Source organism: Strigops habroptila, chromosome 1 (assembly GCF_004027225.2).
Source record: "Strigops habroptila isolate Jane chromosome 1, bStrHab1.2.pri, whole genome shotgun sequence".
NCBI classification, from domain to species: Eukaryota; Metazoa; Chordata; class Aves; order Psittaciformes; family Psittacidae; genus Strigops; species Strigops habroptila.
In genome coordinates this window covers 75,523,560-75,550,378 of record NC_044277.2, presented here as the reverse complement: position 1 = coordinate 75,550,378, position 26,819 = coordinate 75,523,560, and the positions used below count along the sequence as shown (strand labels likewise).

The following is a 26,819-nucleotide window of genomic DNA, read 5'->3' as shown; positions in this document are numbered from 1 at the left end:
AAGAACGCAATGAACATGCTCTTCCTTCTACAAAAAGCAACCGGGGGTACAAGTTAGACCTAACACAATGATGTTACAGTAGGGATAAAAAAAAGGACGTGAAGTGGACACTATATTTTGCACCAAAAGCACACTAACTACAACAGAGTGAAATTTTTTCATCTTTACTAACTCATAGTACAGTATTAAAAATTGGGACTATACCAAATATGTTGGGTGCTGAGTAAAAGCATCAGCTTCCTTTAGCACTGATCTGTCAGTACAGCAGGTATTATAAATTTATTCATATCCAAGACGCATGGATATCAGAGTGAGGACAGAATTAATCTGACATGTTCCTCTTACTTCTCCATCCCTTGCTTCCACTTAATTTATTGACTCTGTTTATTCCGTAGAATACGTGGTAGTGGGGACCCAGCAGAAAAGCGGTATTTATGCACTCTGTAAGTCTAGACTAAAAACCGTCAGTTTTATATTTAAAATTGAAATTGAATCAGTATACTGCACACCACAGTGCAGAATCATTGCTTGTTGCCAAAATACAGATGGAAAATACAAAGCAACATCAGTTTTTCTACTGTTTGTTAGCTTCTGTAGGAAAAATATGTGACTTAAGCACCTTGTGCTCAGTCCCACACTTCTCAGTTCAGCATACAAGTCAGTTACGTGAGTTGTTAACATACCTAACTGGGGCAAACTCAGCCCCTAAAAAGCCTCTGCTTTAGAGGCTTTTGTCATACATTCAGAGCCACTGCTGCTCTGTTAAGCTTTAATCTCAAGAACACATTACAATCGGGGGGAAAAAAAAAAAAAAAAAAATAAATCAAGATTTAAATAGATTTCAGTTACTTAAATCATAAATCTATTTCAGAAATCAGCGAGTTACAAAAATTAATTTCATTTTCTTTCCCCTTTAGCATTACTTGGCTAATGGTAGTTCAGGGAAATTGGGGTTTTTTGCTGTCCACGTGCAAGCAGCAAGACAGTAATTTATTGTTTCACATAGGTTACTATGTTTTGCAGCTTTCAAGAAATAACTGACTTGCACAAGGATTTCAAAGTTAAAAACTCAAAACCACAAAGCTATAACTGAGAAACAGAATACTGCCACATAAATTGGTTTATTTTCATTCCCTTGTAGCTCCCAGGAATTTTCAGTAACAGATCAAACTAATTGTTTTAAAAGGCAAAGACAACATGGTAAATATAACACCAAACACACAACAGACCTCACGGTAAGATGAGTCTAAAACGCATTTTAGAACATAATACACATTTCCATTGTGCAACTACCTTTCACAATAAAAGTTAACAAATTAATTTTAAGTAAAACAAAATGGGAGAATTTGAAGGGTTGCATTCCAGGAGGTTTGCATGTCATTTCCTCCAGAATACATAAATGATAAGTAGTTTTTACCATCTTATCCCTTTTATATAAGACCTTTTAAGGGCAGCCTTTCGTTTAAATCAACTTCCACTCTCTTGTTGCAGGAATCACCTGTAGGGCATATGTACACTTTAAGCTAAAAGGTGAAAGTTTTTTTGGGGGGGTTTTAGGTATGTCAGCACTCCCAGCATCTGATGTATTCAGTATTCAATTCAGAACATAATGAATAATTCTAATCAGAAACAGGATCTCCCACATATTCCTCCCAAGAGTGGAGAAGCTGCACCAGAAGTTGACTTCCTTCTACTGCACTCTCTGGACAAATGAGAATTCTGATGTTCCCCGCAGCAGCTACCAGTGAGGATTAACAGGACAGGAACAGTAATATGAACAGACATGGAAGTTAGCAAGCACCTGCTTATCTCCTATCAGCTATCGTACCTGAAGAGGGAATTCTGGGTAGGGTTTGAATTTGTGACCTGCTAACAAACAACTTTCGTACTCTGTTATCATCACCTCTCTTTGCCGTGATCCTCTCAAGGGGTTGAAAGGGAAGAGCTCTGAATTTTCAGTGTACCAGACAACTGCCTTCTAAGTAAGAGATACCCATGGCAGAAAAACCCCAAAGCATTAGAAAACTTCCAGTAACATCTCTCTTATAGCATAAACCACGGCAGGCACTAAATTCCAACAGCAAAAGAATTACATTGCTTCCCATGACCCAAGATTTGTACAAATTGCTTCTAAGCAGCATTACAGGTATCAGTCAGGACGCTGCCAGCTTACTTTTCCAGCAATTTCAATTCATCGTTATCTCATTATTCAGGGAGCAGGCAGTCAGCTCATGCCTGACCACAGAGCCTCACCTAGCTTCTTAAATCAAGGAAATCTATAGGTTTTGCATTCCTATTCAGAGTAAGCCCTTCAAAAAAAGGATTGCAGAATTTCCTTTTTCTTATGGGCAACAAAAGCCTTACCTGCAAAGTTTTTACTCCAAGCTAGTATCTATTTGATATTTTCTTTCAGATGTCAACTTTTAAAACATGGATGTAAAGTTGTGTGGATTTAATAATGCAGATTTCATCATCATCCTGTTTCAAAATGGGACTGGAAAACTCAACAAGCAGCATGTGCCACAAATCACATGTTTACAGAATAGTCTCTTGGCACATTCTGACTGGAATATTATAATGTCTATCATCTTCAGTTATGAGAGTCACCACAGGCCAGTCCTCCTCTGGGTCATTGGGATAAAGCGTGATGAATTCATCAGTACTATATTTATACAGCCGATACACTTGGATGGTATACTGCAGAGCATAAGCAAGGAGAAACATTTCCACCTACATTGGAAAAAAGCAGAAATACGATGTGTAAAATTACACATATCCTTTACAAGATTTTTCTCATAGAAACAGTAAACTAATACCCATCAGATGTATTTTTTCAAAGAAAAAAAACTGAAGTGAGAGTGTAGATACACAAGCAGCTCTAGTTCAGTATCTTGATCATATACCTGTAAGACACCATACCTTTAATATAAAGCTCTTCACACCCAATGGCATAGTAAGATATTAGTCCTAAACAAAAGACACTGTACGCAGAGAATCCCACTTCCCTACTGCCACAAACAGGCAGAAAGACATTCTCTCATATTACTATTCATCCTGTTAATTCACTAAACCAGACAAGAACAGGTTTCAGGCAACAATCCTTTCCCTCTTAGAGGCTACTCTGAACTCTCTAGCCAAATAAAGTTACGGAACGTCCCTTATAAAGCCTGTTGATATCAGAAGGAATTCAGAGAACGAAGCTGGAAAACAGTCTATCTTGTCTGCTACAGTGGCAAGTGTATCCTTTTACAAATAACAATTTAAAAAGAGTATCACTGAAATAAATAAATCTAGTCAGCACAAAAATAGGCAACTTTACTTATTGACTAAATGTGGCAGCAAAAAGGTCAATAATGAATCAGTTACTAATTTAACAGTAACAGCAACCTGTCTCATTTACACTCCAGTCATCAGATTTTTAAGCCAATAAACAGAAACAAAACATAATACTTCCACATTTCTAATGTCTACAATTAAGTAGTGAATTCAACTGCAGTACCACACTCGTAACACCCTCAATGGGATTTTTTAAAATAGGTGTTTCTAAAATCTTTCAGGCTATATCAGCTCATTAACCACATTTTGGTTTGGGGCTTTTTTTGTAACATGCATACCATTTCTGCAATGTACAAGGCAGTAACTGTCATTAATTTATCAGAATTCACCAAGTTCATGTACTACACACCATCTTCTCTTCCTAATTTGAGTATTAGTTTTTATCATGATATTTTTTTAAAAGCTAACGATTAAGAGACTAATAAAAATGTTACTTAATAGGATATCATACTTCCAAAGAATGCTACCTGTCAGCTGAGAGACAAAAATCAGTGTTTAAAAGGAAGGCCTTTACATACTGTTACTACAAGGTAGTGCTTCTACTATGTTTTTCCAACAAAAGATCAGACAGTACACCATTAAGCTTAGCCAGACCAACCAAAGTTCAGTGAATTCTTAAACCACGTGAAACTAAAATCTCCAAAACAGGAAAATAATACTATAAGAACAATCTATCCTTACTTGTTCGAGGCCTCCACTGTGACCAATATGATTCAAGTGATTATGCATTAACTGACGAGGGTTGCTAGATGTATCCCGTGCAAACAGTAACCATGAGAAGACAGGAACTCTCCTTCCATTTTTATCGTCATTGTATAATTCAATGGCAGTATTGAGCATCAAAAATTTCAGTGCTTCATAGAGACTGTACTCCTCCTCTTCGTTTTTAAACAATTTATCACAAGCTTCTTGTTTCTCAATAGGACCCTTGATTTCACTTATATTCTTCCACTATAAAAAAAAAAAAAAAAACAGACACAACATCTATCAATAGCCATCACCATGCAAGAGCTGCAAAAACCTGCTTGTGAATTGTCAGATGTCCAGCACAGGCACTCTGAATTTAATTTATGAAAGGCTTTGTGCCTTTGTAAAAAACACCAAGAATATTTCCACAGCTGTAGTCCTATCATGGTCAAGTTGAGATAAGGATTAATTCAAGCGAAATCAGCCTAAGCAAAGCAAAAGAGGAGGATGCTGGAAATTGTTGCAAGGTGGCAAAACAAATATTGTCATGGGACAATAAGCAATAAAGTAATCAGCTTTTTACTTCCTGTATCATAAATCCTACATCCTTCATATTCTTTACATTTCAGTTACTCAGAACACAATATTTCATAGCAGCCCTGAAACTGCCTTTAAAATATTCTTAGGAGCCTTTAACAAAACAGAACGTGCATGCATAGTAAGATAGGAACAACTTAAGAGTTTTTAAATAGGTTCCAGAGTTTCAAGGGGGTGAAGGATGGGGCTAGGTAATACAGTATGAACACTGAAAGGGCACAATCATTTTCCATTACCCTAGAACAAAGACGTATAAACATGGAACAAAACCTACTCCTTTCAAACTACTTCAGCATTATTCTGTTGTTTTTCTTTACGTGATCTGTTCAAGGTAGCAACAGCGTTACCCATAATATACATCCTTCAGTCAAATAAATACAAGAAATTGAGGCAAAATGTTACTCTGTTACATTTATGTCTTCATTGAAACCTGTCTAACCAAAAGCCTTATGCACAGCTGCTTACAGATTAATTCCAGCACCAGGCTAATGCAAGCAGTGAAAGACCAGAAAACTCCCACGGATCTACATATTCTTTCCTTGAGGGTTTTGTGTTTTCTTTTTTTGCAGTATACATGAAGTGACTTTCACTAGTGAAAGCACCTTTATGCTAAATTCACCACATTCAAAAAAACTTGGTAATTTTTCTTATTTACAAGTGACCAAGAAAAAACAAATAATTTCCCAACCTTCTTCCTTAGAAGTATTAAATATTCTTTAATTTCATCACTTATTTCTCCCATCTTCCTGCTCAGTTTCCGTTTTAGCTGCCACTGCTTGATCCAGTCATACTTGCTCAGCAAATTTTCAGGAAGCTAGAAGTTGAGAGAAGAGAAGGTAGCTTAAGTCAAAAGTCTTGAAAGGAAAAGCCACCAATTTGCACATTATTTTATTGATTTTATTAACATTTTGCACCTTAAAAAGATCCCTAAATGATCTAGTCTTCTAAATACGTCACAGTAAGATGGCCATAATTTAACAGACTTGGCTCTATAATAACACTTTCTGGATAACAGCCAGAATACTGGTCTATTGCTTTATTTTTAATTGAAACAAACCTCCAGCAGCAGATGACAGTGACCATGTTTGAAAGTGTCCCTAAACCAAGAGAAGAGAAGGTTAAAAACGTGATGATATCCACCAAATAATCCAGGACTCTCAGGGGAGTGCAAACTGCATTGTCCAGAACACAAACTGTGTTTTCTTTTCAGGGAACATAATTAAAACACTATGGGACAGGTTTTATTATAAAGAAGAAAACAACCTGGGCATTAGTTGATTCACCGGATCATACTTTTGAACTGCCTCTTTTACTGCTCTCATGCTACACCTGCTCAGTTAAAAGCTTTTACACTTCTCTTGCAGGACATCCTGGCAGTTGCATGCCCAGTTTTTTTACCCTCATTTATTAACCCTGGAGTGCTAGCCTACACAGTCTGCATCAGACATCATTTACACTTCCAGCAGCAGACTGGACAACTGGAACTTTACTCCTCTGAATGGGGCCACTTTTGTATAGGCAGCTTCTTACGCGTTTCTTCCTTGTTCACCTACATCATCAGATAGACTTTGTTGTCACAAGACAATTTCTGGAATATTCTTCTACTTTTAGGAAGACACCTCACTTTGCCTATCCATCAATGCTCCATCAGGTCTGTTCTTCATATCAGGTTGAAGTTGTTCTTCCGCTTATTTTAAGTAACATTAAGACACAGGCAATAAACAGATTCTGGAAAGCCTACAACATCCAATTTGTTAGTATCTATTTTCTAGAGAAACCATATACGGCACCCAAGAACACATATAATAAATTTGAAAACCTGTTGTTTTTTCAAATGTGCTTGGAATAAGTTGTCTATATTTTTGTTATTGCCAGCTGTCTTGTGGAAAATATCTTACTGCCATATTACATGCAGTAAGAAGAACAAGAGGGCAAGACGAAGACAAGTTACATTACAGTTAGCACTGTAGTTACATTTATACGCTCTAAACTCAATTCCAAGTTGGAAGAATCGCTGTGAACAAACAACAAAATTTAACATTACCGCTTTGCAATTTAAGAAATATTATGAACTGAGCATATACAGCATAACAGAGAAATGAGATCAGAAAATTATCAAATAGGTTAGAACCAACATTCCTTTACTGTCAGAGATCAGAGCTTGACACGTACCATAGTAAAATCCTCACTCTGCAGCCAGCTTGGTAACTGGGTAGCTTGGCTCAGTGCCTGGAAAAGAGTTGCTCTGAAAGCACAGTAGTTATCACCTCGTACTCTCCTTATAGATGCAAACTTCTGAGCAACTGCTTCATATCCCTAGAAAAAAACCCCACAAAACCCAAATAACATAAAAGCATTAATTATACATGTAAAGTCTTGCACTGGTATCACAAAAGATATAGGAATATTCGTATCCAAATGTTAATGCTATTACAAAAAAATAGTTTGACCCACTAGCCATTTTGAAAATTCAAAAGTGCAGTGATCATCCCACTGGTAAGGCTGCACCGTGAATCCTGTGTTCAGTTCTGGGCCCCTCACTACAAGACAGATACTGAGCTGCTGGAGCGGGTCCAGAGAAGGGCAATGAAGCTGGTGAAGGCTCTGGAGAACAAGTCTTACAAGGAACGGCCGAGGGAACTGGGGCTGTTTAGTCTGGAGAAGAGAAGGCTCAGGGGGTACCTTATGGCTCTCTACAACTACCTGAAAGGAGGTTGTACTGAGGTGGGGGTCGGTCTCTTCTCCCAAGTAACAAGCAACAGGACAAGAGGTAACAGCCTCAAGCTGCACCACGGGAGGTTTAGACTGGATATTAGGAAATATTTCTTCACAGAGAGGGTGACCAGGCATTGGAACAGGCTGCCCAGGGAAGTGGTAGAATCACCATCTCTGGAAGTGTTCGCAAACCGTGCAGATGAGGCCCTCAGTGACATGGTTTAGTGGTGGTCTTGGCAGCGCTGGGGTAACAGTTGGACTTGATGATCTTAAAGGTTTTCTCCAACCTGGTACATTCTATGATTCTACTTACCCAATACATGTCACACGTAGTTTCTTTCTGCCTCAGGGAAAATTTTTGTTTACACTGAAATATCTTGACACATGCCTCAGCACATTCATCCCCTCCCTGCTGTTCCCATTACATACACTTTCAACAGAAGCATTAGTGTTGAAATGTTAACTTCTGAAGCTCAGCCTGTCTCTTCAGCTATGCATTTTTATTTCTCTTACTAATCTCTTGAAGGTGACACACGGATATTTCACTTTATGGAAAGTACTTTTAGGTTTACTTGCATACCACTAAATTTTAAAATTGTGTTAAAAAAGACAAACCAAAACAAAAAAGCCAACCAACCCTATGCTTTATTTTTTCCCATTCTAGCTCAAGGCTAATTTAAGAAAACTAGCACAAAACCTCCAAAAAAGTAAGAATCCAGGAAAAATTCAAGAAAAACTGAGCCTGTTCATTAAAGTTCCCTATCTTAAAAAGCACGCAGTTCACCAACTTCAGTTATTTGCCTTCTGCCAAAAAATCTGGTGATCTGCTCCGCCATTTCAACAGCCCACAAAATTACCATTTTATGGTAATAAACCAAATTTAAAACTTCAATTAAAACCAGTAATGAAGAACAGTATTAGTCAAAACCCTACACTACCAACAAGTAGCCTTACTAAAAAACACCTTTTGAATGAATATGAACAAAACTTCCAGTTGTCTGCCATTTATAAGACCAGACACTGGAAAACATTGCTATTGCATTGCCTGTTTTAAAGGTTGCTCCTATAGGAAATCACCTACTGAATATACAAATGAAAGCAAAAGGCCCAACAAAATTCAACAGAAAGAGAACTGATACCTTTCTCATCCTCTTTGCTACTGGTGTATTTCCTCTCCATTCTTTTCTGCAATACTCCATGATGTCCATTTCAGGTGCAACACTTAGTTTATATTCTATCAAAATAGAGTAAATAACATTAGGCAGAGAACTGTGAAACAGAACAACTGGATTTCTAAATGCACCCTAACATTTTAAAATAACATTGGTGCCAAAGGAAACTGGCAGCACAATCTATAGCTACTAAGTAATTATTAGTAGCCGCAGGGAAAAAAACCAGCTTGCTTTGAAAATGACAAGTGAACAAAAATAATTATGTTGTCCAACAAAACAAGAGAACACTCTGCTCCTCTCAGCAAAATATTAATTGGCAAAGAGTAGAAATTAGTTAAGTACTCTTCATTTTCTTAACAATCAGAAAAATATTTGTCAAAATTTGCTCTTCTTTCAGCAGCCAGATCATAAGGGAGAAAGGTAATAGATCTTTCTGAAGAAGCCAGAAACAACGGTTGAAAGAGGAAGTAAGAGTTTTCTCTTGGAATCCCATCAGCCTTCGTTCCAAAACATATAGCACTACGGTTATCAATGGATCCCAGCAACAGATGCTGCTATAATGACTATAAATCAGTAATTTTCAAACACAACACTCAGAACACAGGCTATATGACTGCTTTCCAAAAGATTCACATTCTCTTATAATTATTGAAACATAGGGAAAATATACTAAGAGCGACTATCTTTTAATGAATTAAACCGCATGATGTATTCAGTCATGATAAGTAACTTCTAGTGCACACAGAGACACCTGTGCACGAAAATCCTTGGGAACAAGGGTGTCAAATCATCACAAATTAGTGCTACAAATTAGTGCACAGGATTGTAATGCTGTATTTGAAACATCACGAGAAGTCTGAACATACCTGAAGAGCTTGTCCCACAAAGTAGTATTTTCTCTCTCTCTATTTCTTCTGCATCACGATACATGTCCTCCTCACTGCAATAAGAATCCACACATGCTTCATGCAACAGTACAAATCTTAGCCACTTACCTTTCCCCCCATTTTCAACCACCAGTAAAGTACTTAAGTCTTTCTCCAATTATTTTTTCAACTCAATTTTCTTTCCATCTTGCACATTTTCATAAAAACGACAGGAGTTCTCAGAAAAAAAAAAGGGATTAAAAAAACCTCTCAACTACTCACCTCCCTCATCCATGACATCTATGTTGGTAACAAATTGCTGCCTGAATTTCTGCTGGTTGTAAGGACACTACAGAATACTGAAGCCCCTTTGTATTTGTAAATTTTACAGATAAATTTGCAAAACACACAAGCCAAGATCCTATTTGCTGAATACAGAAATACTACAACCTATGCATGCAACTAACAATGCATTAATCACCAGAGCTTTGTAGCTATGTTCCACTGAGGCTGAGCAACCTGCCTAGTAACGAGCACAATACATGACAGAATATCACAATGAAAAGTAGCCAGCTATCTGCAGCTGGTTTGAACATTACAAACTCAAAGACATCAAAAATTCTCACATAATCCAAACTGCAGCCTAGAGGCTAAATGAAATCCAGACAAACATTTCCTCCTTGAATAATATGGGCTTTTATGCTGTCTGAAGAGTCAAATGTCTCTATCTGAGCCTACATACAGAGATTCCTAAGTCAAGTTATGACCATGAGGGAGAAAACGATGGCCTAAAAGGATACTGTTTCTATGCAAAGCCTAGCATTATCAAGAAAAGATCTCAAAGACAGGGTGTGAACATTACTGTTGAGAAGGGAGGTTCATAGAGCGTTAAAAACCAAATAATAAATTGCACATTCCTTTAAACATGATACTGAGTGGCATGTCATACAATCACATCTACCAAATAACTAAGCCAGGATGAGCAGTTAGAAAGATTGCAACAAAGGGTTTAACGTAGCCAGCTGGTAATTAATTACTCCCATTAAACTTCAAAGAATACACTGGTAAATCAGGGCTCTGTATTTCTTTTTATTCAAACCAGCCTACTCAAAAAAAGGTAACATTTCTAATCCATTTGTATATATTTCCCTTGAGAAGTATGAAGACAAATATATGTTAATATCAGCAAACTGTCCTCTATTGTGCAGTCATCAGACTACAGTTTAGTTTTTACTTAAGTTTCAAACTTTTAACTGTCAAACTAGGTTTCCTGGGTACTCAAGTAGCTGCCTGAAATCTGATTCATAACAAAGAGAAACAACAGATGCAGTAGATATTAAACACAGGACTTCATAAAAAGAGTACTATCTGCTGAGAAGTAAAATCATAGAAATGCTCATCCCAAGTCCTTATCCTTGTCACAGTGTGCTACTGGACAAACCTTTATTTGCATGTATAATCTCATTTCTCAGCAGAGATTAAGGTTTGTGAAGAATTTCAGGAATAGTTAATGACCTTGAAAAGGCTAGGAAATAAACCCAAACTCCTCAGTATCCAACAGCAGCAATCTCTAGCCTAGCTTATCTACAAGCTAAGTATTTAAAATACAAAGCAACAACCTCCCTCTCTGAGCATGAACAAACCTGCTTCTACAAGATCCCACAGGAGGTGGCAGAGAAGGAGGAAGCCTTACTTAAGGATACATCCTCGAATACATTAGGTTATAAGGCACAAAGAGAAGTGCTCAACTCAGTAAACTAATGAGGTCACTCTAGAAAGAAGCTTGGTGTAGAGCAAGTAGTGTCATGTTCCTTCTGCGGTATTACCCAATCTTCTTTCTGGGAGCTGACAAAAGACAACCCATAGATCCAGAACCTGACAGATCAACATCCAGCGTAACAAAGTACTGCAATTTAACCAAGCTGTTTTGAAATCAAGGTGCAATCCATCTGTCCAGACACTCTCAGAGTTGAAAGTGCATCTTAACATTGTTCTACCAAAGCTTACAGTTAAGTAAATCTTCGGAAACAAGAATGGGGAAACTTAAGCCTTTCCCCATTAATCTTCACATTAATATTTAACAATAAAGTGAAAATAAAATAGCAGATGGAAAATAATAATTAAATGAAAGCATGCATGCACAAAAGAAAAATTAAATAGTGCACAGTGTTGTGGGCAAACACTTAAATCGTTGAACTAGTAAATCAGACTCTGCTGAACCAAAGATACCACGGAAAAAAAGCCTGTACGTGAGATTTTACTTAAGAGTATCTTGGTCTTTGCTTTTTGAAAACAAACAATAAAAAAACCCCTCACACCACCAAAAAAAACACCTAAACATAATGGTCCAAGATGACAGCAAGCACAACTAAGCTGGACAGAAGGGAAAGGACTATGGGCAAAATATGGTTTTATATGAACATCTTTGCCCTATATACTCTTAGATGGGGAAAGAAGATCATTAATAAACTATAAAAATAAGGTGGCCTTCAAAGTTTAAGATCTGACATTTAGACCTATTTCGCTAACCCTCTAACATATGAAATTTTGCCAAGAAATTCACTTCCATGTACTTCTCCCTTTCTACAGAAAAGCTGTTGACATACATATGTTAAAAAACCCCTTACCTGTCCTCAGATGACTCCACTGCTGAGCAGTTACTAGACGCAGGTAGATATAGTTCACAGTTTCTAAATGTATCGTGATCTGTCACAAGGGATTTAATAATTTCTGTCTTCTCAGGTCTCTGAGTACTTCTGTACACATAGTCCTTTCTTAACTCCGATGTAGATTGGTCTCCCTGGTAAACAGCTGCTTTTGCTGAACGAAGTTCAGTAGAAGGAACACGAACACCCACTTCCTTTTCATGCTTCATCAGCTGTGTGGCAACACTCTCTCTTTTCTGTGTTTGTTCTGCAGGCGCAGGAAGGCCGGTTGGTTCTGTCATCCACCCTTGAAAATTATCCTGGCTTTGAAAAATGAAGAAATATATGAAGAGTACCTCTCACGAAGAACAAGAGTACATGCTTTCAGAAAATCATATCCTGAGACCTAGGAGAGTACTTAAATTATTCAAAACCAGGAACAAAAACCCAGAACGGTTTGGTAAGATAACAGAGCACCCAGGCTATTTTCAAACTCATCTCCTTGGCAAACCGCTATACAGATATGGTCACCTCAGAACTTTCCTTCCCCGACATCACCGTCCTTTCGCACTAGAGCCCTGCTACGCCCCAAGCTGTCCGACAGCGAAAAGCTCAAAGGAGAACTGTACCCCTCCCTCCTCACTCCCCGCCGCGCTCCGCTCCCCCGAGGAGGACACGCCGGGCCTTGCACAGCCCGCCACGGATCGCACAACCACACGCCGCAGGGCAGCTGAGGCCCCCCTCACCTTTCCGCCACCCTCCGTCCGCCGCGACACCGCTCGCCGGGCCCGCGTGGGGCAGGCAGCGCGCCGCCGCCCGCCCGCCGCTCGCCGCTCATGCCGGGGCTCGCTGTGCTCAGCGCGCACCGCCCGCCTCAGAGGCCGGTTACACCGGCTGCGGGAGCGCACGGCACGCCCATCGCCGCGGCGGCGAGGGAGGACAGAGCGGCGGGCGGCCGGGCGAGCCGGCCCGGCCCGGCCCTCCGCCGGCTTCCCGCTTGCTTCCGCGCCTCCGCCCGCGCGTCATCACGCCGGAAACAGCGTTTGTACGTGCCCGCGCTCCCTCCTTCCCTTCTGCCCAGCGCTCGTCGTGCCGAGGCGCAGCACGGCGGGGCCCAGCCTCCGGCGCATGCGCGTTAGCGGCGGAGGGTGTCGGCGTTGGTCCCGTCGGTACAGCCATGGGGCTGCTGGCCTGGCGGGGGGCGGGCGGACGAGCGAGACCAATGCCGGCCGCGGGGGGGGAGAAGAGGCGCGTCACCTTGGTTAGCCCCGAGCCCGCTGCCCTCGCACCCGCCGCAGTGCCCGCCCGGGAGCGGCGGTGGTGGGCCGGGGCTATGGCTGCGGGCGCGGGGCGCCGCCGCCGCGCTGGGCCTGCTGTCGGGAGCTGCGCGGGACCGACCCCGACCCGCTCCCAGTGAGCGCCGCAGCCGATGTGCGGCTGTGTGAGGGGAGTGACTGCAGCGTGCCACCGGTGAAGGAGGGGCACCCTCCCGCCGAAGTCGTCGAAAAATCACCAGCGAAAGCTTTGCTGTGTTTTATGTTTTGTTTTTTGGATTTGGTTTTGGGGTTTTTTTTTTTTCGGTAAAACGGCGAGGTTCCAGTAAAATGGAAAATCGCTAGTTGAATTCGCGTGAAATAAAGGAGTTAAATGAAAATCCCCAAGCTCGGAGACAACAATAAGCTCTCTTAAATATAGGAGAGGGGGCAAATAGAGCTGCTTTTCAGTTTTCAGATGCTCCGCTTAAAAATCCTGGTGAGGAAGCCCAGCGCTGTAAGGCTGCATGTATATGCGACAGCCAGCATATGGAGCTTGCCAGAGGCTGGAAGTGACTCTTGCAGGAGGGAAAAATAATCACCAAATTCTGATACACCTTTATTATGCTCCTGACATTCTAGAAACCTACATAGAGAATAAATGCTAAACCTTCTAAAATTACATGCTGTTCGGAGCTAAGCATACCCAATGCTATTAAAAATGGAATACTGAGAAAAGTAAAAAGTAGGAAAGATGTGCTGTGGTAGAAAAAAGACCACTGAAATCTGAGCATTTTGGAGGGTGGTCAGCTTGAAATTGAGCCAGAAAATGGAAAGGTGTTTGTCCTTCTGGCATTTCTGTTGTAAGAATATGCTTTCTCTAAGTAACACCAGTGATGCTAAGACTGGGAGGAAATAACTACAAATATGCTGACAGCGAAGGAATTTGAATTAACAATTATAAGTAATTTGCAACATCATGATATTTTGAAGTCACATAAAACTGATGGACAGTTTTGTACAAACTCTTTGTTTGAACAACTGTTTGACGGTTTGTCTCAGAGTGCATTCTTGTTTTCATTGGCCATTAGAAAATTATTGGTGTTCAGACAGCTAGTCCACTTGAAATATACCAAACTATTTCCCATGTTCTTCTAATTAAAATAATTCAGTGTGAGTAGCATTTAATAATCATTACAGTTGCCTGCTTTTTAAGATTAGGTTCTTTTGTTACCCACATTTGCCTTTCTCAGCAACTTTACAGGAGAGATGTACTGGGTGACCATTTCACAACCCTTCGGCGGAATACAGAGCAGAATAATTACATAGAGCTTTAAAGTTGCAACCTAGACCTAGTTCTTCCTGATGAGCAAAATAGTGTACAACAAAATGACACTGCAAACTACATGAACTGTACCTGAATTATGAAATGAAATTTGTAAGTTCTATGCTTGCTCTCTTTGGAAATGATTCCTTGTAACAGAATGCTCCTAAACAGCAGATTGTATTTCCTTTCTCAAGAATTCTTAGGTGAAAACCACGCTATGATGTCAGATAGGCACTGAATTGGAAAAAAAACAGGTGCAATCTTTTTCATTTGGTATTTATCTGCTTATAGATTGACATAATCCTAATGGCTTATGTCAATCACGACTAAAACTTTTTTCTTCATCACAAAAAGACCAAAACTAAGTACCCAAGTTAGTGATTTTCCTGATGAAACTTTGTGTTTGCATTAACTGAAAAACATCCCAGATGTCATCAGCTGAATAAATAAATTCAACAGAAAAGTCTCTGCCCAATGCTCCACCCACAAGAACAAGGGGGAAAGTTCATAAACTTCAAATTGGATATATTCCATAGTTGAACTGATAAAGGTGATTCAAGGGAACATGTGTCAGTCCAGCCTTTATGTAAACTACTTCTAAAAATTGTGTTTCTCTCTGCCTCTTGTAAACAACATATTGCAAGCATATGTGAAATTTATTTTCTTAGCAAGGGGTATTTTGGAGTTTAGTGTTGATATGTAGTAGGTATACCAGATATATAGTGTCTGGAAATAATTGAAAGTTCTGTGACACATTTCACAAGATCAAGTGCGGCAAAAGAGTGGTGTCATTGCCTCCCAGGTTGCAGAAATTCAAAGAACAGTTTTAGTTTGCAAATATAAAACAGCGTATTAGGGACGGAATGCTGTAGCTTTTTTTACAAGTACTACCAAGTTCAAAAAACAAAAGGACTTGAGAATAAAGTCCTGAAGTTTGCTTTCTAAAGACTGTGGAAGTGATGAACTATTTTTAAACAAACATCTCTCAAAAAAGACCACTTTGTGATTTGTATATTCAGTTCCATATTCTATGTGTAATTAAACAAATTAGTCTCCTTTCCTCAACATTTTTGTGCAACAGATTTACATAAACTACCTGCATTAGGTGAAACAACAATGTAGTGTTTACTTGTTTTGCACACATCTGCTTCCAGTATTTTGCTCTGATGTTTGAGAATAATATATTAATCATAATTACTTTCATTTAGAGCTTGGGCCATACACGATCACCCATATCCATTGACAGACAATGCTATATTTTCCAACAGAGGACAGTTTCCCTTTGCAAAGCCTTCAGGGCGGAGGTACTGTCTTGCTTTTCAGTATTGGCAAATAATAAATATATGTGCCCAAATTACAAGAATACTGAAATTACAGATGCTAAGAAGAATTTCCACAGGACTCTGTTGAATTTCTGAAGTTTGAAAGAACAGTGTTGACATTCAGAAAAAAGTCACTGTGTATTACGGTCAAGAAAGATAGATGTATTTATACAGAAAAAAAAAATTGAGCAGCTGTTTACTTTTGTTGAAGATATCAAAATAATCACATTACTCTTTAAGTTTGTGGGTTTTTTTGAGAATGGGACTTAAGCAGAATTTAGACATGTAAACACAAGATCTTTGTATTTTCCCGAAACACCTAAAACTTGTATTTTCAAACTTCGATCTGCAAAGTCAGCAGAAAGCTAAGTATCACTGAAGTCTACAGAAAAAGCCCAAAGTCATGCCCTTTGACCTGTAATTGATCTGTTAATAGTTCAGACTATTTCACTTAGAAATCTAGCTCTCCTGTTGCCATAATGTCCTATGGGAAGGCTGTGTAGTTCTTGTACCTGTGGGAGAGGCAAGAGTCAGCCTCTTATCTGAAAACAAAATTGAGATTTCAGTTCTCAACCTCAAGGCACCAAGCTCAAGCCTGCAAAATCATGTAAGTGTGAATGAAGATCAGTGACCGCTACCTTTGGTGTAATGCAATTCTGTCTTATAACTCACAGATTTGCAAGAACATGTATCTGGGATGCTGATTCAACCTGGAATGAATTCAGTGGGGTTTAGTTATTACTGTAAGTTCCCCATATCCTTCTCTAAGTGTGAGGTACAAATGTTCAACTTTATGATTACAATAAGAGCGTGTATCCCAATCTAGATTAAAAAAAAGTCACACAAACAGCAAAAAATGCATTAGTAGATAACCAAACTGAAGAAAATATTGCAGTTTAATATAATTTTGACCCAAGCACTTAGAATTCTTTAACTATTTTCCCTGGGCTGGCACTGTGAAGAGATTACAAAGCACGGAGTGAAAGAGCAGAAGCACATGGTACTTTGGGATTCAGACTTCTTCAGCTCAGGACTGAGTAAAGTATCTTTGCAAAGCAAACCCGTTTAACCTGGAAGACTCTGAAGGAGTTACATGCATACAGAATGATAAAACGCATCAATGTTCATTGTATAAAGTATTGTATAGGAAACCTTAGTTCCTGACTGACATACAAATTATTCACTTCAAGACTTTGCTCTATTTTACTACTACTGTTTGCTCTATTTTAGTATTGCTGTTTATGAGGAGGAGGTGGAATGTTCAGTCTTTTAAGTTTACAAGTAAGAACTTTTTCTTACTTACAGTTTCATTTGGAGTAGGTTTTTTACTCGTTTTTACCTGAAGCAACATTAGCATCCTTTAAAAAGTTCATGAAAACACACAACAGAGACTATTCAGTGTAATACAAAAGCTCATATTTTGTAGATCTGCAATATTTTTGTACTTGGCAGTTTCTCGTAAAAGATACTAGCAACTCAGACTTTGATACAAAAAACCCAATCGAACACCAGGAAAAAGAATTTTGAATGTTCTTACCTTATTTAATGCATCTTGGTGCTTGCCAGCAGTTGTCTTCTTTGCTAAACTAATTACAGTGCACTACTTGAAAATTGCTCCAAAGATTTCAGGAGTACGATTAGAAAGCTTTGGGTCATCAATTCTGCTTGTGACTATAGGGGAATACCATTCAGAAGAAAATAGATGGGGAATACCATTAAGAAGAAAATAGGTGGGGAAAACCCACCAGTAAAAGTCAATGGGCAATAAAATATCCATTATATACTTCTGTAATTACGTATTACTTGTGTGGGTTTTTGTCCTCTAGCACCCCTGAATTTGACAGAGTTTTTAGAGGTGTGTTCTTAGAAAGATAGATCTTCTACTATATTTTACTAAGTAAGCTCTAAATTGGCATGCTGCTGCCTGTCAAAAAAAAAAGGCAGTTCCAGCATGCTGTGTTCCTTTTTTAAATGACTGAGAAAAATATGTAGGTTGTGGCTTTGGTGCTGTAGGTGGGTTTTTTCAGTCCCCTGAACAGAAAATGGAACATGTGAAAAATGTCAATACGACCTACACATCATTAGTAAAAATCATGGTTATTTGCAAATTAAAAAACTGTCACTGTTTTTCATGGTGCACCAGTCTATGCAATTTAAACAACAAATCTTGACAAAAAGAAGAAACAAAGGGACCTTTAAAAACCTGCTTTACAGTTTTTCTGAACAAACTTAGTTTGCACATTTGAAAATGCATGGAGATTAAAATGAGTACAGATCTTGTCTATGCATTTGATAAAAATGTTTATTAAAAGAAGTTACCATATGGTGTAGCAATAATTTTTCACTGTTAAACAAAGAGTAGTTCATGTCTTCTAATTGGAAAATATAGCTAGAAATACTTTCTTTAGAGTGCTATCAGTTAATCAACATTCTCATCACTTAGTATGTCAGAGTAAGGCAATACCTCCTACTGACTGGTGCCTAGACCAAAAATGGCTCAATTAATTAACTAATAATACAGAATAATTTGTATGTTTCATGACTTTTTTCCTTTCCAGTTTCCATATTTAAGAAAAAGGGAGAGGAAATAGAGGTCTGCAGAAACCAAGTAATGGTACTAAATGTGAAACTCCAGCAGATTTTTAAGACACAAATTTAAGAAACATGCGGGTTGCCCCATCTGTTCTACCCACAGTATCAAATATGTATTTCCTTTATTGATCACTTGAATATTCAGTTTTCTTGAAGCATTAGAAAAAAGTTTAGAATTAGAGTTACTGCTCCAGGTCTTGCATGAAATCTGCAAAATATGTATGCATTTTAGTATTTTGTAAAGAAGAAAACAACTGGGTCTTGTTTTCATAAGATAGCGGGAAAAAAAGGTGACATTGTGCTTGTGTAAAACAGTGGTCACTGGTGCTGCTGCTAAAACTGACTCTGTTACTGCGAATGAATTCACTCTTATAAGCAGACTTCTGAAGTTACCCAAACCCAGCTGTGAAACAGCCCATGAGCTGGATGGCATGATGAAGTGAAGTACTTGAGCTGTGAGCTACACAACAACTTTTGGCCGGCAACATCATGCTATTTTCTTCAGGGAAAAATTTCTACTAGTAGGGCTTGTTGAAGTCTCAGTTGTGAAGCAGACAGCTGGTAGTAGAGCCACCAACTTCTCCTTTGAAATGCTGCGACCTCCTCTTCAGTGAGGAAGATCGTGAATCTGCCTGACCACTTGAGTAATAAGGCAGATGGAAGATCAATGGTGAGGAGCAAAATAACCATATGAAGATGCCAGGAAGAGTGCAAGATGAAGTCAAATGATGAGTTGTAGCATTCTGCCTAGGGAGTCTGACATGTCTGTATTCGTCACATTTGCTAGGTTGTCTGATAAAAGCTCATCTGTGCACCCACTGAGGAGCACAGGGAGACCACCCTCATCAGCTGTACAGATGGCAAACCTGCAAGCCTGGCTTCAAATCTAATGAGAGGTATCTTTTGTAGTCAAATGTACTTTGAGATGTAGCGTGCCATTAGGCTCAAGACATCGAGAGAAGCAGCCTTCAGCTAGGTTACTGAAATAATAAAACATTACTCCGAGAGTATTTTTATGCACCATAAAAATTGTGGTTTAGTATCAAAAATCAAGAAACTATGTGGCTTTTATTACAGTGCTCAATTTAATTAGTCCCCTTTACTGTTTTCTGAAAGAAACAAAAGGGCATTTTACTCTAATGAGTCAACAGATCAGCCTCAATATCTTTTTCAGTTCATTAATCAAATGAACTAGATCCGTTCATTTGGAACAAATCCCTATCAGCTGATGTTCATAAGTCTACCTAATGAATAAGCCTTTGGAGTTGCTTCGGTGCAGCTGCACTTGCAAATACTTGTTTGAAACAAGGAATATATTTATACCTGCTGTGCAGCTACTTTCCAGCTGACCAGCACCTCCTCAGACTCCCACTTGTTAATGCTGGCTCCTGTCTTGTGTGTTAGGTTCTTGCTCCCTGACAAGGTGCAGCTTGCCATTTCTGGCCTGACCTTTCATCAGCCTTCCTCAATGAGGAAGACAAGGGCTACTGAAGCCCTTGTCCAGTAACCTTCAGCCAACTGTGGTACTAGCATTGGCACTGCAGACTGTATAAGCTTATTTCTTCTTTCTTCTCAGAGTGCAGCTGGCAACATATGCTTGGCTTCCACCGAAAAGTAGACCATAAGTCTCAGCTACAGCATAAATTCTTTACTGTGGTGCTGTTCTTCAACCTTCTCAATATATACAGAAAATTTTTAGTAAAAAAAAAACCAGTCTCTTTATGGGAGGGCCGATCCATGAGATACGCTGAACTAAGAGAGAGATCTTTAAACGGGGAATTTTCCTCTTATTCTGTCATCAAAATGTCAAGTGGGCAGAAATGATCAAGCGTAAAGGATGATACCCTGAGAAATACCTTCAGGTCCTTTACATGAAGTTCATTGCAGCTGCTGCATCCTGTTCCGCTCCAGTGGATCTGTGTAGTATCTGAACAGAGATTGTATTTGTAGTCACACTTTACTGTGGGTAGTGGAAGTCACTTGTTTCTAATTAGGCATTTTCTGCAGGCCTTATTAGTCTCCACATAAACCCAAAACCTTCCATACTTTTATCTCAAACATTAGTGCTTTTTGTGGAATTTTGCAATGGGAAAATTCTGGGCTCTTCATTCTCACCTAGGAAATAATGAACGTTTGAGCTTATATATCAACCTCCCATCTCTTGCTTTAGGTTTAGCAGTTGCTATGAATTGAATGTTTTGTGGGGAAAAGAGATGCACCTACCATGCACAAATAATAAGGAAACGTTCCCTACAAGACAGGTTTAATTTAAAAGCTGTTGGGTTATTGAGATAAGCTACATCAAACAAAAGAGATTAAACAGAAGGAAGAGATTTCACAAAAGCAGAGAACAAGCTTCAAAGAAGCTGTGAGTCAGCGCTTACAGAAGGTGTAAAGTCCAATCAGCTGGCTGAGAGGAACCAAAGGCAGGACAGGTATTCTGTGTGCTTATATTACAGTTCCACAGATACTCCTCCATGAGGTGTTCATTTTGGCTGTGTGTACATTGTGTGAATATATGCATGGACAATCGCTAAAGGCAAATCCTCCATTACTACATGCACCTGATACTCGTAGTACATTTGAAACAAATGTCCAAAGCCTGTACAGGTAGAATAACTTTATGTTAACTCAAGAAAGGAAGAAGTTTCAGGATGTTTCTGACAGTTGTTTTCTGATACCATCTGCAAATATTTGGAGCTGCCAGACTCGGATCCTAAGGCTGGGATCCTAAGCTCTGTCCATCCATTCTTAAGTCTTAGCTACCTGCCTCTTGGTGAACACCAGCTCACAGCAAGAAGTGCAGTCTGCTCGCACGGGTATCCTCGCCTCTTGTCTACAGTTTTCATTACTGAGATATTGCTGTGCAACAAGAATTACAAGGTCTTGTAGAAGGACTTGGGAAACTTTCTTATCTGTACTCTTGCTGAGAAGCTTTTCCAATTAAAAGATTTTTATTCCTTTCTTAAATCTCCTGGCTCAGTGTAATTCCAGATTGATTCACCAGACTGAACAGTGTACCAGTCCAGTAGCCTGTCAGTATTTGAAATGTAGAGAGTGCAAAGACATCAAAGATGCTGGTAATTCTGTAGCATTGGAGAAAATCCTTTCCATCCCTCTACAGGGCACAACTTTCATGCCTAGGATGAGTGTTACAGTAACAGCCAGCTTCTGTTTCTCTTTGGCTTTAGGCAAACTAGTCAGCTGTAGTGATACTCTGTTCTGGCAATAGATAACTAATATTTTGTTGTTGCTTTTGTTGGTTTTACATCCTGGGTTTTTTTCCTCCAGATTTTTCATTTGTCTCTCTGACCTTTAGGGTATTTGGGTTTTGATCACCAAAGCCAGATCATTTTTCTGTCTTAGGCTTATTTGTATCTTTATTTGAATCAGTCAATCATAAAAACCCAGACACAAGCCTACAGTGTGATACCCTTGCTCAGATCACAATAAAAGCTGAACAACATTTATAATCCTGATTTGCCCTGTACCACCAAGGACATGGAAATACTGCTTCTGTTTAGCTGACCTTAATTTACCCGGTCCAAAGTTCTGCAGTTATTTATATGAAAGATCCTGTGGTAACTCATATCATCTGGAGACATAAAGCATACCAAGTACATAAGCTAGCTATTTATGCACTGCTGTCATGCTTAAAACCAGCCATAGTCCCAGCCTTAGGACCCAGAAAATTCCCCCAGTCCCCAGTGGTTTGCAACTGGCTAAAGTGCAGAGAGGTGGCCATAGGTTTTGTGGGCTCCCAGACCTAAAATACTGTTGCTGTTTGGTGTTCCCCTATCCATTTTACCAGCCTGTCTGACAACACTGGCTGGCAAGTCCGTCTTTTGCATCTCAGACCACCCTTGCAGTTGGGGAGTGTGGAAAATGCTCATTTACATTTCCGCTAAAACCCAGGGCTTAGGGGAACAAACAGGTAGATCTTGTTGTTGTTGCTGGGTTTAGAGACAAAGGAATCCCAAGCACAAATTGAGGTTTTCTATTATTTTCTCTTTACACAGTGCTCATGTGAGACTGATTCAAATGCTAAGTCCTGTGCTAGTATTTGGCATACAAGAAGGTGGAGTTCATAATCCCATCGTGGGAGAAATTAAAAGATGGAAGATGAACTTAAAATGAGTGGTGTCTGTTGAGTTTAACCAGGACAAAATTTAAGGGTCATTTGATCACATTCTGTTAGGAAAATCAATACTTGTTATTTGGCCTTTCAGCCTAACAGAAAAAGACGTATCAGTATTCAATGACTGGCAGATGTAGCGAGACAGCTGAAAAAAAGACATATGCTTTTAAAAGTAAATATAATTCAGCAGTGGGTTAGCTCACTGAATGATTTTAAGATTAAATTGTAATACCTTTCTTGAAAAACACACTCTCCTTTGAGCTAGAATGAAATTATGCAAGTCTAGCCCAATGTCCATGCTTAACATTTAAGCCTCATGATTCAAAGACCGGTGACTTTAAACACTCTGAGGATGAAATGCCAGGAAAAGAACAAGTTGAACAGCTGGTAAACTCTGAGCTGGGTGCTTTCCTGTCTGGCAGAAGAGGCAGTTCCAGACAGAAACCTCATTTTTCACTTGTATAATACTGACATAAACCTGTAGCATCCTACCTTTTCTTAGCTCAGGTCTGCAGAAGGGGCTAGAGCAGCATTTGCTGTCTTGATGTATGTCTTCTTCAGGCAATAGGCTTAAAATGAATGTCATGTATTCCCATCTGGTCCCAGGTTCTGGGATTGCAGTTCCCATCTAATCCCAGCCAGAAGAGCTCACCCAGGCAAGCTGGTGGCATGTTCATGGGGGTACATCAAGAGACAGCATTGCTTAATCTGGAGACACACCACCTAGGAGGTGCTGGTATATATGTGGAATGTGTGCTCTAACTGAGGTACAGGACCAAACTCTTCTTCCCCATTCAAGAATCATTTTCTAATAAAAAGTCTCCAAATTACTTTGCATAAATGTTTTAAACTGCCAAAAAAGGTGAAATATTAATTTACTAATTTAACCCAATAATCTAAACCATCCTACTGCTATGAAAGTATCAGTTGCTTAGTTTTGTTTAAGTGTATCAAGCAATGTATCATATTTATTGTGTGCAGTATTCTGTATCCCTAGATGAATTACACTTCGGAGACCAAACGTTACAACCAGCTTTTCTGACTAATGCTTCTGTGAAGTCCTTTAATTAAGCCACTCCTACAGTCTGAGAAAATGTCTTTGATCCCCTTTTCAAATACCTCCATAATAAGCTTTCTCCTGTTAGGACTGCCACACCTTTTTTTCCCTGACTGTGTAATTCAAAGAGCACTTCTATATAGAAGCATTTCTGGAGCTGCCCAGAACAGAACTGATACCTTGTGCTGTTTGCATGGGTTCTTAAAAAAAACACCCAAACCAAAACCAACAAAAAACAGGCAACACGATCTGCTCACGTCTTCTGTCCAACACCTGTGGATCCTTTGTGCTACTAAACAAGGTAGAACATCCCATGGCAGTTACTGCACAGTTTTACTTGTGTCCACGTGACTTTGGCGGAAGCTCGAAGGAATGTCTCAATTCCAGGTATCTCTTTCTGCGGGTTTCTGGAGTTATGCTCACACTAAATGCTGTGGCACCTATAAGATGTGTAGAAATTCACCTTGTTGGGTATGCTTAGGGTCTGTAAGTTTGAATCTCACTTTTCACCTTACTTAGGTAATATAATGTGGTCTAGATGTCCATCACTGAGGACTCATAAGCTCCAATGCTCAGAGCTAACCTGACAAGGCTAATAACGGTGTTCAGCAACCTTCCCCTGAATATACCTCTGGTGACTCTGAAGTCAGCTATGTGGTGCAATTTGATCAGCCATACTCCCTGATTAGGTGGGCTTTTCACAGCCTGTTGAAGAAGAGCATGTGGCTTCACTCATGTGTCATTCAAAACTTCAGCAGAAGGTGGCTGAAGTGTTTCTTGGCTGTACCGTCTGTGCTGCTGCAGCAACAGAAGTGCTGTAAATGCCAGCCAAATGTGGGGACACAACCCACAAAAAAGAAGAAGCCTTAAGTGAAGTCATCAGTACAGAAAAGGCACACTTTTACACTTCTCAAGAACACTCACAGCACTGAAGTCCTCTCTTCAAAAGGGTGGCTGAGAGAAGCTTAAATTACAGTAGTCAAACTTATTCATGTGTCGTGTTTTAGGCAGTAGGACAAGAAGAGCTGCAAGTACACTTTCTGTGGATATTACAATGGAAAATTTTCCTATCTCCAGTCATAGACTGTCAGTTCACACACAGTTAAAAAGTATCCACAAACTTGGTAAGTTTTCCTCCATGAATTTACTCACTTCTAGCCATGTCTTTTCCATACCTTCTTCCACACACTGCTGCCAACCTGTTTTTAATTAACCGTTAAGTCATTACTTGAGCTTCTATGTACCATCTATCTATCTCCTGTGTTAGGTCCAGAATCACTCCAGGATTGATTTTAAACCCTTACCTTCTCAGCCTCTTCCTCCAGACCCTTTTGCTCCATTCTAATTCATGTCCTGTAGAAACATGGGTGTATGCGATAGGACATTAAAGAAGAAAAGAAGGAAGACAACAAAACCAGACTTACTTTTTCCCATTTTTTTTTTTCCCCCTGCCAGTAGCATGGATAGAAGCTATATTAAGCTGAATAGACTTTTATAAAATTGGTAATTTACATGTAATTTAACAAAGGTTTTAGAACTTATCACAAGCCAATATGGGAGAAGGTACACCCTTGAAGGGGAGACTGCAGCCTGTGAAGGACTCTCATTGAAGCATAGGAAAGGAGTGAGAAATGAGGAGAGGCAGAGAGAAATCACTATATCCCAACTGTCACCCTCACCCCACCAGCTCATTGCCTCACTGAAGAGATTGAGTGTGACCTGTGGTGGTAACAAGGCGGAGAAGAGTAGTCTGGAATGAAGCTGAGCCTAGGAAAGGAAGGTTGTTTTTTTCCCTTAAGTGTTTTAACATTTGTCATCTTTTGTTTCCCAATACCCAAATCCATAATTAAATACTTATGCTAATTGCCAGTAACTTAAGTTAAATTCCCCAAGCTGAGTCTGGTTTGCCCATGACAGTGCATGGTAAGTGATTTCCCTGTCTTTATCTTGGCGTAAAAGCTTTCTTGCTCCTGTTCATACCGTTTTCTTCCCCTACTTCTCGCTGGAGTGGGAGGTTGTGATCAAGCAGCTGTGTGGGTGCTTGGCTGTTGGCCAGGGCCAACCCACCACCATCATCTGGGCAACTGTGGCAATCAAAGAATTGCCAGGAGAACTGAGCTTACTGAACTGCATTTTCTGGTGCTTGGAAGCCATCTACTGGATAGATAAAAAGAACACAAAATCCTTCTTAGCTAAATGCTGTATTTGTCATCTGAAACTCGAAGGCTTGTCATTTCCAACATTTATAAGATGCAGTGTATCACAATCCTGAAAATTACTATCCTGGGGAAAACATTCAGCTGAACATGAGAACTTATCTTAAAGGACACGTGTAGTTATTAGCTGCTGTATGTGCTATAGACTTCAGCAGCTGCTGCACACAAACTTGCACAAATGCATTCAACTTAGTTGCCTCCACATTTCAATAAAGAGTTGATCTATGGCCAAACGCTTCACTGAAGAGGAAGATGTTTTACTTAAATGCCCTCCCAAGGCATTAACCTTTGAATTTTGTGAAGCTGGGATATGCTGGAAGATGAAAGCATGCAGGACCCACCGTATTTCTTTGGTGTTTTCCATTTTTCCCTCCCATCGGCATTGACCAACATGCATAAAATCCTGTGCCACAGGTCCCAACAATGCCCCAGCCATCCTCCTCACCCACTGGCCCTGACTGACAGAGCTCTGTGGTTCCTGAAGAGATGCAAATCAGCCAAGCCCCAGGGAGATAAGTCTTCTGCATTTATCTCCTGTCCCCAACAGGTACATCACCTCCAGAGCTTTTGTGGCACCAAGATCCCAACTTTACCTTTTCTTCAAAATGTGGAGCTTTTCTGAAAAATGAAGACTAAAAAAAACATTAGTGCTTTAATGGTATTCGTGTAACAGGGCCATGGGTGGGACTGCTGTAATATTGCTAAAGTACAGAAGGACAGGGAAATCAAACTACTAGCAAAAAAACTCTACATAAGTATTTTCTGTGCTTTGAAGAGAAGGGACATATTTTCATTTTTCTGGACAACTGAACTAATTTGAAATAATACATATTCCTTAAATCTATGCTTTAGGCAAATTATAAACTGCATTTGAAAACTATTTCCTAGACATTAAA

The 26,819-nt window shown here is 39.5% G+C and overlaps 1 protein-coding gene across 1 annotated transcript in view; it reads right to left on the bottom strand.

The window, feature by feature from the left end:
* Nucleotides 1-1,102: 1,102 nt before the first annotated feature.
* OTULIN (OTU deubiquitinase with linear linkage specificity) overlaps nt 1,103-26,819 on the bottom strand; it is a 28,396-nt gene continuing 2,679 nt past the window's right edge. Inside the window, exons 2-9 of the mRNA XM_030487235.1 lie at nt 12,765-12,872; nt 12,001-12,342; nt 9,374-9,447; nt 8,475-8,569; nt 6,793-6,936; nt 5,309-5,434; nt 4,018-4,287; nt 1,103-2,730 (exon numbers count right to left, since the gene is read on the bottom strand). Of these exons, the coding sequence (XP_030343095.1) occupies nt 2,536-2,730; nt 4,018-4,287; nt 5,309-5,434; nt 6,793-6,936; nt 8,475-8,569; nt 9,374-9,447; nt 12,001-12,342; nt 12,765-12,856 (1,338 nt within the window). The 5' untranslated portion in view covers nt 12,857-12,872 and the 3' untranslated portion in view covers nt 1,103-2,535. The remainder of the gene's footprint in view (nt 2,731-4,017; nt 4,288-5,308; nt 5,435-6,792; nt 6,937-8,474; nt 8,570-9,373; nt 9,448-12,000; nt 12,343-12,764; nt 12,873-26,819) is intronic.